The sequence below is a fragment of the Eschrichtius robustus genome, chromosome 14 (genome assembly GCF_028021215.1).
Source record: "Eschrichtius robustus isolate mEscRob2 chromosome 14, mEscRob2.pri, whole genome shotgun sequence".
Classification (NCBI taxonomy): domain Eukaryota; kingdom Metazoa; phylum Chordata; class Mammalia; order Artiodactyla; family Eschrichtiidae; genus Eschrichtius; species Eschrichtius robustus.
In genome coordinates, this window is record NC_090837.1 from 33,933,427 (window position 1) to 33,945,499 (window position 12,073).

A 12,073-nucleotide genomic window follows, 5' to 3' on the forward strand; every position below is an offset into this window, starting at 1 on the left:
GTATCTTGGATGTGCTGTTGTATTTGAAACCGAGTGAAGGAGCTCTGATTCTAAAGACCTGCAGAGTGGATATGTGGATTTTTTTTTTTTTTTTTTTTTGATGTCCTGCTAGCTGTCTTTAATGAGCTCTATTCTCTGGGAAATGGAGCTGGGGAAGGAGGGGTTCTGTGATAACACTAAGTGGAGTCATTGTTACTTCGGCTGTATGTTCTATCCTGTAGCCCTTTCCCCTGGGGGATCACATAGTCACGTAGTAGCTATTATGGTTACACCGTAACTTTTTTGTAGATACTATAACTGGTTTATGTAGATACTTAGTGTGCACCTGTAGCCTTGGCAACCAGCCTCTTCCAGGCAGTGCCTGACAGCATCCTGGGGGGTGGGGGCCAGACTGCATGGTGGTTCTGAACATGGACTTGACCAGAGGTGTCAGGACAGCTAGCTGGGTTACAATGAACTTAAACATTTTGGGTTGACTGGTTACCGTGTGTGTGTGTGTGTGTAAACAGCTTATCTCCGTCCTTGTATCTAGTGGGGTCTTGATATTGTTGGTTGATATGAGTCCCATGTATGATAAAGATGACCCTTCGCCATGTCTGCTACACACATGTAATATCCCTGCAATCTAGCTTTGAGAAGGTGGGTGTGAAGAGCAAATGGAAGTGAGGCAGAAGGAGAAGGAACATCAGGAGTGTGTCAGAAACACAGAGAATTCAGAGACGGGAAGGGGGCGTCCCATGGATTTATTGCCTTATAGGGAGGTGACCTTAGTAAGATTTACTAGACTAATGGGGAATACTCTGAAGGGTGAGTGGGAGGGAGCGCGTGGTGACAGCACAGGGAGGAAATTCCTTCCAGAAGCATGGCTGTGAGGAAGAGGAGAGAAGTAGGGCCATCCTGGAGGGGTGGAGGTGGGGGTTGTAGGAGGGTAGAAGGCAAGGTCAAGAGCAGTCGTTTGGGGTGAGAGAGAGAGAGAGAGAGAGAGAGAGAGTGTGTGTGTGTGTGTGTGTGTGTGTGTGTGTGTGTGTTTAATGGATGATAACTGGGGCTTTTTTCAATGCAGATAGAATCCAGTAGAGGGGTCAGGGGATACTACTGTCTTTTTACTTGCTTGATGTTGGTGGTTTTGGTGGATCAGGGGATGGTATCCAGGAGTCACAAATACTTAAGCTGCGTCTATAAAGGTCTACTAGCCTCTCTTCTGTACATTTATGTTTGAAATACAAACGGGGTGGGGGGAAAGCTTGTTTTTTTAAAAAAAACAATCGTCTGTTGGTCTTACAATCCTCTAGGCAGGTAACTGGTGTGAAGGGTTTTTCTTTATGAAGTGCTTGGTTATTCTGTAGGCGTCCTGGTTTATATGTAAAGGACAGAGATTCTTACGGAGCATTTTCCTGCGCTAAAGTCCTAGGTCTGTGTCTTTTAATAGAATATCACTGGATTTTCTTATCTGCCAAGAGAAGTAGGTACGTAAATTTGAATGCAGAAGCTAATTTAGCAGTCATTTTTTAGGAGATGTTAAATTTCGAGATGCCACTTCCAAAAGTGGAAAAGATGAGGATAAACTGACTTTTTGCTTGTGCAGAGTAAACACATTAGAGCTGAAAAGGAACAGAGCCTGAAACGCATGCCAATGACCATGTTTTATAGGTGACACGAATTGGGAATTGGGAATGATTTCATTCACACCTGCACGATGCCACCTTTTAAGCTGATTACCATTTCTTTTTTTTGTTTTTTTTAATTTTTTTTATTTTGACTGTGTTGGGTCTTCGTTTCTGTGCGAGGGCTTTCTCTCGTTGCGGCGAGCGGGGGCCACTCTTCATCGCGGTGCGCGGGCCTCTCACTGTCGCGGCCTCTCTTTGTTGCGGAGCACAGGCTCCAGACGCGCGGGCTCGGTAGTTGTGGCTCACGGGCCCAGTCGCCCCGCGGCATGCGGGATCTTCCCGGACCAGGGCTCGAACCCGTGTCCCCTGCATTGGCAGGCAGATTCTCAACCGCTGCGCCACCAGGGAAGCCCTGATTACTATTTCTTTTGGTAGTCATTTAATAAATACATCCCTGAGAAGAGGCAGAATGAAATACAGTTTATGTTTCTTGGAAAGATAAAGGACTCCTCTCGCCATCATCCCAGTACACTTAGTAAATGTCCTTACACCAGCTTTTAGGGTTTGGAGGTCTGGGATTCCAGACCTTTTTAAGCTGAAGCAAAACACAATTTAACAAGGTAAGTTTAATATAAAGAAAGGGCACAGTTTAAGCCAAAGCTAAGCATAAGCATTTTGTATCACTTTCCGTTTGTGATCGCAGGTGATGGTGTTACTTCCAGTAACTGAAATGACTGACAGTTATAGGTAGTCCAGAGTGAATCTATCAGAAGAGAAGGGAGCATTGGAAAATAGTCATCTGTAGTGAGTCGGAAAGGAAAATGTGCAATTTCAAGTGGCAAGGGTCATCCAAGAAAGCAAGGAATGAGTATCTTACAAAAAAAGAAAAAACCAACACAATGTAAATATCATGAAAATCTAATTTTAAAAAATGTTTTGGCATTTGGGCATAAGATTGGAGGTGTACACTGTAGAATTATTAAAGTAATGAGTTAAAGTAAGGACTGTATTTAGATGCTTATGATTTTCATTGTGTGCCATTTAAAAATCAGTTTATTGCTTGCTTATATTGACATGTGGGTAGGGAGGAAGATTATTAAAAAAAAAGTTTTGAAATTGAATTTACCAATTGAGGCTGTCGATACTGTTTACTCATAGGTAAACTTATGCCCTTTCAGATATGTGGAATTAAATATTGATTCTAGTGAGATTCCAGAATTTAAAAGCCTTACATTTTTTAAGGTTTCTTACTTTACTATCTCTCAACAGCAAGGGAAGTTTTATTTTATTACAATTACTCAAAAAAGCAGCAATGATTTTTATTCCTTGTATTATGCATAAAGTGCTGGGGGAAATGATATACCTAGGAAATACTTGGCAAGGGCATAGGATTTTATTTGAGGTTTGAGGTTCTGTGATTTATGTGATGTGTGACAGGTAAGGTTTTATACGGTGTATTCATAGGTAGAAAATAATGGTAGGTTATTTTACTGTTTAAGTAGTTGATAGGTGGTTCCTGGGCTATGTCCATTTTGCATTTTTATTCAGCTTTTGTAGAGCTGGCTCTGTGCCTTCGGGACGAGGCATGGAATTAAAGACAAAAGCCAGGTACTGAATGGTTTCATAGTGAAAGTCAAAACTGGGATTACTCCTTTACTGATTTTGCTCTTCTGTTTCATATATAGTGAATCCTGGGGCTAATGTCATGTTTAGAAAGATTTTTATTTTAACACGTATTTAACCACATTTGCAAGTTTAGAGTGCACTGATGTGAGATGTATAGTACCACAACGACTTTTGTGTGAAAAGTCCTTAGGTTTAACAAGTAGTAAGGAAATTGGGAGAAGATGGTGAAAGAGGCAGCAGGTTTGTCAGCTTAACCGGAAAGAAGATCTCAAGTTTCCGGCCTTTCACTGCCCCCTGCACCACCCCCAGCCCGTGCCCTACCCCCACCTCACTCAGGCATCACTGATTTCTAGTCCGAACCCCTTGTTTTATGGAAGAGGAAGTGGGAGAGTAAAAAAAAAATTAGTCACCCGAGACCATACATGGCAACTTATTTGCTGCTGATTATTTTCTTGTACCTATAAAGATTATACATAGATTTTGAAGTGACTTTTTTTTTTTAATTAATTTATTATTTATTTATTATTTATTTTTGGCTGTGTTGGGTCTTCGTTTCTGTGCAAGGGCTTTCTCTAATTGCGGCAAGCGGGGGCCACTCTTCATCGCGATGCGCAGGCCTCTCACTATCGCGGCCTCTCTTGTTGCGGAGCGCAGGCTCAGTAGTTGTGGCTCACGGGCCCAGTTGCTCCGCGGCATGTGGGATCTTCCCAGACCAGGGCTCGAACCCGTGTCCCCTGCATTGGCAGGCAGATTCTCAACCACTGCGCCACCAGGGAAGCCCTAAAGTGACTTTTTAATTTTGAGATATGATTCTGGTTTTCTGCTTCTGTGACAGTTTTGACATCTAATTACTAAGTTATAGCCATTATCTGCTGAAACACAGATAATAACAACAGAGAACCCTAAGTAGGATATTCATAGAAGACAGAAAATATTGAAGGTATTCAAATTTCTTCAATAATATGATTTATATGCTAGAACTGTCCTGTCTAGGAAAAACTAAGCATCTTCTTAAAATATGCTTTTTCTAATAGTCATTTATGTTTTACTTTGTAAATTCATGACCTAGTGGCTTTTAGGTTACTCTTTTATAGAGATTCTCTAAACCACCTGAACATTTTCTTTTTTGTGTTTCTGGAAGACCTTTACAACTGCTGATAAAAGCATTAGACTGTGATCAGAACAATAGTGTCTATTACCTTGAGAGATTTGATTTTGAAAGTTGTAACTGAGTTCTATTTCTAAAGAGTAGAAATATCTACTCTTTACCCACCCACTTAAGAGAGATCTTACAGTGGTTAAAAACTATAAGGAAGAGAGATTACACTTTTAAATGCATAGTTATATAATAAATGGGGTTGATTTTATTTAGTCATTCATTAAATTATTATTGAAATCCCCACTATGTTCTAGTTTTCAGATATAAACAAACATGATTTCCCCCCTTGAGTATATGGGAAGGAGGTTGAGAGATGGCTGAATAATAATCAAATTTGATGCATTATGGGAAGGAAACAATAAGGCACAATTAGGATGACTGTGCAACAAGGGAAATCCTCTCTCAGCCAACAACTGAGGAATGAGGAGTCAGGCACTTGAAGAGCAGAGGAAAAAATGTTCTCAGCGAACAGAACAGCGTGTCTAGAAAACCCTGAAGCAGGACAAAGCCCTGATGTGGTTTACACGCTGGAAGGAGACCACGTGGCTGGATCACCGGTGGATGGCCGGATGGGCAGTGCCGCTGGGTGTCGATAGGGGGTTGAGGCCTCAGCTTAGCCTTGAAGGCCATGGGAATTAAGAGTCTTGATGTTAACTTCAAGCACATTGGGAAGTTATTAAAGGATTTTCTGCAGTGAGTGATGTGACTGGATTTATGTTTTATGAAGGTCAACAGAATAGAGGTGGAAAGGAATCGAGGCAGTGAAAAGGGAGTTATTGAAGGAGTTCAGGGAAGAAATGATGGCTGGCCTAGTGGCTGGGGACCAATGCAAGATATGTTTTGGAAAGATATATATTTTAGTATACATTTATATATATATATAATATATATATATTTGCAAAATTAAATATTTTGCAAAACTTTCTGTTGTATATTAATAAGGAAGACAAGGGAAAGGAAAATGTCAGGGGTGACTTCTGGAATTCTGGCTTGAAGGAATGGCATTGCCACTTACTGAGGTGGGGAAGGTGAGGAGGGGAGAGAAATCAACAGGCGCCTGTGAGGTGTCAGTGAGGAGTGTCCAGTGTGCAGTTGGACAGTAGGCTGAAAGCTCAGGACAGAGGTTTGGACCAGAGATGTGAATATGCGAGCCGTTGGCATGTAGGAGGTATTTAAAGCGCTGGGGAAAAAAATATAGAGAAGAGAAGAGGGCCTAGGAGTGAGTTTGCTGGGACATTCCCACATTTAGAGGTTGGATAAGGAGTAACCTGTAACAGTGAATAGAAAGGAGTCGCCAGAGAGATAGGAGGAAAGCAGGAGAGTGTGGGGTGTTCTGAATCATGTTGACAAGGAAAGTCTCATCACCTGAGTTGGGGCTGCTATGAGGTCAGATGAGACAAGGACAGGCAAGAGCAGGGCCTCTGTAGTGGCCACAAGAACAACCCCGATGGAATCAGGCTGGAGTGGTGGCAGAGAAAGAGGAAATGAGGAAGTGAGGCAGGGTCGACAAGATTTTTGAGAAGTTATGAGTAGAGAGCAGGGAAATATGGTAGTAGCTGCCAGAGGATGTGAGGTCAAGAGAAGACTACTTTGTTTTAGTAAGATGGGAGCCACTCAAGTCTGTGTTTGGGTAGAATTTTAATCTGTAGAATGTGTATTAGATTCGGTGTGGGCTGGTTTACTGAGGTGCAAACAAGACGGAAGGATTCTGCCTTGTGTGACCATCCGGAGCAGGTGGGCTGCCCTCCACGAGGTCATCCCGGGACCCCGGCTGAGGGGGCTGGCTCTGGCATCCTCCTCAACTTGGGGCTTCCGTGATCAGGTCTGTAGTAGTGACATCAGTCAGTATTTTCCAGACAATGCAAAAGGGAAATCTAGGGCAAGTGGCTTTCTTTTTATGAAGATGACCTAAATATTGAATACATTTTCTCCATTGTCTCATGGGTCCAGGCCTAATCACATGGCCCCAACTCATTGTGGTCTCCAACTGGGTGGAGGCGTGCCAGCTGAAACTGAAAGTTTGCTTACTAAAAGAAAGATGGAAAAAATAGATTCTGGAGAGAGTCTATTTCAGCCACAGACTCTGGGCTCCTTGAAGGTAGGTAGGGTGTAGGGGGTTACAACATTTTTATCTGCCTCTAAACCAGGAGCAGTGCTTGACTTATATTTGGTACTCAATAAGTGTTGGGTGAGTTGAACTGATTATTAAAATTAATCCTCCCTCTCCTGAAAGGTAAAATTCAACTATAGGCTCTGAATTACACAATCACCACCTCTCCCTCCCCCTCCACTGTTTTTTCTGTAGACTTGACACTTTGCAGTACAAGAACAAAAATGCGAATATCATATTTGCCTTCAAGATTTGCTTGAAAATCTAAAATGTAAGAAGGAAAGAGAAAATGTTTTAGTTTTATGTAGATCCCTATCTGGCTTTGCATTTGGACTTGATATTTACATTTACATTGGGTAACTGAGCACATGCCAGGTTGACAGGTCTTTTATTTAACAGACAGAATAGCTGGTGACTGTAAAAAGTAACCTTAAACAGAAAGCACAGATAACCACATTTAGTTTATAAAATAGGTTGGTATTTGTAATGTTTCCCTCTTCAAATTATTAAGCATTTTCCAATGTGTATTGTGAAAATAAGAACTAACTAGTAGTTTTACTATGGAGTTTTATTTTTCATAAAAATTCTACTCATACTAACGGGTGTATCATTTGCTTAAAGTATTACACTAGCCCTTTGCTCATGGTATTTTTACCATAAAATTAGAATTAGGAAGGGAAATTATGTGATCATCTGAGATATTCATTTTTGAGATATTTATCACATAGCCAAGATGAGAAATTACTTAAAATGACATGGTGACCACTGCTATAGCAGCTCTCTTGCTGCTTAGAGCAAAAAATGGCTTTAATTATAGCAGCATGTCTATTAGTAGTAGGAAGAAGTAACAGCAAGAAATAGGTTCTTTAGATGTGATCGTGTTCAATGCTCTCATTTGGCAGATGTGGAAACTGAGGCACAAAATACTTATGTCTTGACGAGTAAATTATAAGGAGATGGCAGTTATATTTTAGGGCATCCTTTTTAGGATGTAAGAGCAGATTATTCTATGTCAGGATCTGTTGTTTGAGTTCCTGATGGGATATGAGATGGACAAACTTCTTCAGCACTCACGGGAAATAGGAGGGAACCAGGAAGAAGCCTTTGAGAGTGAACTTGTGATGAGCGGGAGAGGGGATGCTACCCGGCTTCCCCCCGTTGGGGCCAGGGCTGGTCCAGTGCGGGACAGGTTCCTCAACACCGAGGAAGCCGCTGATGTACTGTGGTTGCTCGTTCAAAAGGGAATAACAGGGACTTCCCTGGTGGCGCAGTGGTTAAGAATCCGCCTGCCAATGCAGGGGACATGGGTTCAAGCCCTGGTCCGGGAAGATCCCACGTGCCACAGAGCAACTAAGCCCGTGTGCCACAACTACTGAGCCTGCGCTCTAGAGCCCGTGCGCCACAACTACTAAGCCTGTGCTCTAGAGCCCGCGAGCCACAACTACTGAAGCCCACATGCCTAGAGCCCGTGCTCCGCAACAAGAGAAGCCACCGCAATGAGAAGCCTGCGCACCGCAATGAAGGGTAGCCCCTGCTCGCTGCAAGTAGAGAAAGCCCGCGCGCAGCAACAAACACCCAATGCAGCCAAAAATAAATAAATTTATTTAAGAAGAAAAGGGAATAACAGTTACGGGAAAATCACAGAGGGGAAGGGCGTTTGTTCACAGAAGAATGGATGGATTCACGGGTGTGGAAGGGCAGAGCAGGGCCCCTGGGAAGGGGAAAGGGAATGAGAAGGCGCATCCGCTTCCATTACTAGATCATCCTTGCCAGAGATTAAAACGTATCTCCAGCTGATTCAGAAAATTCATTTTTCTGAAATTAAACGTATCTAAGTTAGGTAATTATTATGACGGTAATGTCGTTTCACGGTCATCTGTGGCAAAAATCTAATAGAAATAAAGCCCGTGATGGTTCCAAATCAGCATTTGCTACTAAATGTTCCTTTTGAGACGTCGACGGGCGCCCGTCCTTGTGGTGAATTGGACAAGGCTGTTGTTAGGTATGTGTGGTGGGATCGTGTTTTGGTTCTTAGCGTTTCTCCATCTTTCCTGTGCTGGTTCCCTTCAGCCGTTCACTGTAACCTCCTACCTTTCTTGCCTGCCTGGGGGAGGTCATGGGCACCGAGTGATGGGCCCTTCCTGCTTTCTGCTTGCAGAACAATCGACCATGACAACCGAATCGGGATCAGACTTGGAATCCAAGCCGGAGCAGGAGGCCGAGCCCCAGGAGGCGGCGGGACCAGAGGGTCACGCGGGGGCACAGCTCGGGGCGCAGCCAGGAGGCGAGCCGGGCGCTGAGGAGCAGCCCCAGGCACTGGAGCAGTTCGAGGAGGCGGCAGCGCACAGCACGCCCGTGAGGAAGGAGGTGAGCCTGGACCACCCCGCACTTGCGAACATCCCCCCCAAAACCCGCGAAAGAATGTTTGCTGAGCTTTCCCAGGCTCTGCTCTGACCTTGGCCTCTTAGCACTAGAGGGCACCACCAGGGGTCATCTGCTTGGCCCCTTCTGGTCCTGGGCAGATGGAAAGTTATGCAATTTTGAGGCTTTCAGTGAATGGCATTCCACAGCCTTGCCTGGTGACGCCTTCCTTTGATGGAAGCATTTGAACTCACACTGAAATCTGGACTGCAGGTCAGTGGTTTTTGTCTGGGTTTACGGGGAGGCTGGACACTGCACTGGCGGCTCTAATTATGCGCCCGGTTGTTTATTTAAGCCTTGGGTTCAGAGCTCTTGTGATTTTTCCCTGGGGCCACTCTGACCCTAAGGTTGCCAACTACTCATAGTGGGTGTTCGTGTCTCTTTCCCTCTCCCGTGGACATGTCTATTTTCAACTCTGTTACCTAAACATGTTTAAGTTGTCATGGATATGTGATTATTCCTTTTAAAAGCTTTCCTACAAAATATAAAGCACGATTTATACCCGGGCCTTGAATGAATCCATGTTTAAATTTCTTTGGCTTGAAACTTCAAACCTGGAATCAGCATGTTTTAGGGTCCTGACTCATGGGTTAAGGAAATCTGGGAGTCCCTACACATGGTTGACCTCTTACAGGTTGGAAGTACTTGTGTCAAGCCAGAAATTCTAGAAGATGTTAAGAGACATGAAACCGGCATGTCTTTGGAAAACACAACACATTGGTGTAGCCTTAAACTACCACGTGTTTACAGCCTGATTATTTTATTTCTTTTCCCATGGTATTTAAGTTCCGCTTTTAAATGGTATAAAGAGTAATGTTTATTTTCACGCTCTGTAGATAGATGCTCTGTCTGATCTCAGACATTTTGTGCAGGGAGCTGGGGGTTATACTTCAACTTGTCAAACAGAATCAAAGGAACAGATGTTGTCGTCATGGTTTTCCTTTATCTTTTCTTTTTGTGGAGACGTGATGGTGGTAGTGTTTTGTTTGTTAATTTTCAAATCTTCAGAAATTTAAAATTACTAGACTGGATTTTTCTCTCTTCTTTCCTCTTAACTCTGAAATGAAATAAATGTGAAAGTGGGGGAAATTGGAGAGAAGGAAGAGTTTCCATACCCAGACACGACTAGACATGTGTATTTAATAAATGGATTGACATTCTGTAGTCAGACGTTTGAAACTAAAGAGGAGTGACTCGAAGCCACCGGAGGGAAAAGTGACTGGCGGCAGAGTCACGAGACTTTAGCCCTGCCTCCCCCCTGGTTATCTCAGTGGTCTCAGAACTCTTTCGAGTCCTCTGGACCTCAGCTTACTCATTTACAGAACGAAGAGATCAGAAAAGATAATTTTCTAAGATTCTTCCACTCTCAGATTCTCTGATCCACACCAGGTGCCCAGTTATGTTCAAGGTAGAATGAAGTGTGCTTTGGTATCTCGTGATGATTAAAGCCAAAGTGGGCTTTGGCTGGATCTGAATTCCAGTTGACTAGTTTGGTGACCTTGAGAAAGCTGCAACTGTCAATATGGTCTTACTCTCCAGCCCATGAACTTTAGCCACCAGGGTGGTGGTATATTCATGAGAGAGGAAATTTCGTGCTTATGTAAGGGGCCCAAACTGAGTTTCAGAACATATCTTTCTTTGGACTTTCAGAGTGTATTTGCAGACCATGGAAGCTGTGGTCTGGCCCTTGGGTCGAATATGCGTTGATGGTCATTTAATACATAGAAAAAGGGCAGAAAAAGAGTTGTTGGAGAGGAGTGCACAGGGAGACTGCCAAGGGGACTGACTCAGGGGAGGATTTTATTGTTCATAGGATGTCCTCTGCAGTTCTGAGTCTAGCTTGGACTGGACTGTTGTGATTTGAAAGCAGATTAAAGCTTTTGGACAGATTTGATCTGTTCTTATACTAGCTCATTACAGTGAAGGGGGAAGCAGACTTAAGGGATTACTTTGTAGTGAATTTCAGTGCTGCTGGCTTCATTGAATTGAGTTAGAGCTAAATCAAATATTTTAACAGTTGTAAAATTACTGAGAAGATTAATACTTGAAGCTATGTAGGCCTTACAATTTATAAGATACCTGGTATACTTATGGGACAGTTATGGGTCATGGAATAAAGGAGGATCCAGTGAATGAAAGAAGCAGAATACATTAGGTTAAATCTTAGATGCTTTATTTGTTTTTAAGGCTTATACTACCCAGTGCCTTTTTTTTTTTCCCAATTGAAGTATAATTGATTTACAATGCCATGTTAGTTTCAGGTGTACAGCAAAGTGATTCACTTATACATATATATATACATATTCCTTTTCCGATTCTTTTCCATTATAGGTTACTATAGATAATATAGTTCCCGGTGCTATACAGTAGGTCCTTGTTTATCTGTTTTATATATAGTAGTGTATATTCGTTAATCCCAAATTCCTAATCTATCCCTCTACCACCCTTTCCCCTCCAGTAACCATAAGTCTTCTCACTGTGTCTGTGAAAGCCGATGCCTTTTTAAAAAGTCAGCAGCCCATTTTTGTACCCTCCTTTGCTTAGTGGAATCTCGATGGCATTTGCTAAGAACTTAGCACTTCTAATGTAAATCCTTGAGTCAAACTGAAATAAGGCCCTATGGGTACATTTAAACTGCAAAAGTTATTTAGGTGTAACTGTTAGCATTATAAGTATTTGTATATGTATATCCATTCCTAATATCCTAATTCAGACATCCCTCATCCTTTAGGAAATAGGAAAGCCTGTTTCTAAAGTGTTCTGTTATTGCCTGAGCAATGTAATATTTATTTCCTGTCTTGCAATGAAAACTGTCCATTGTTTGCTCTTCACAGGTCACTGACAAGGACCCGGAGTTTGCCGCCGGGCCTTCCAAACAGCCCGAATATCAGCAATTCGAAGACGATAAACTTTCTCAGAAATCATCTAGCAGCAAACTATCTCGATCTCCATTAAAGATTGTCAAAAAGCCTAAAAGCATGCAGTGCAAAGTGATACTTCTGGATGGATCAGAATATACCTGCGATGTAGAGGTAAATGTATATTTTACAACTTTTTTTTGTCCCAGGTATTGAGAGCTAGGAAATATTGCTGTAAAGCATACAAGATGCCTCTTTGTTTTTCCAGAACTCTGGAAAATTACTCAGACCC

The 12,073-nt window shown here is 42.6% G+C and overlaps 1 protein-coding gene across 4 annotated transcripts in view; it reads left to right on the forward strand.

Annotated features, from left to right (window-relative positions):
- The window catches only part of EPB41L3 (erythrocyte membrane protein band 4.1 like 3), a 140,470-nt gene that overhangs the window by 44,654 nt on the left and 83,743 nt on the right, over positions 1–12,073 (forward strand). For all 4 annotated transcript variants that reach the window (XM_068563487.1, XM_068563488.1, XM_068563490.1 and 1 more), the window contains exons 2-3: positions 8,661–8,869; positions 11,758–11,955. In XM_068563487.1, coding sequence (XP_068419588.1) covers positions 8,672–8,869; positions 11,758–11,955 — 396 coding nt within the window. In that variant the 5' untranslated portion in view covers positions 8,661–8,671. The remainder of the gene's footprint in view (positions 1–8,660; positions 8,870–11,757; positions 11,956–12,073) is intronic.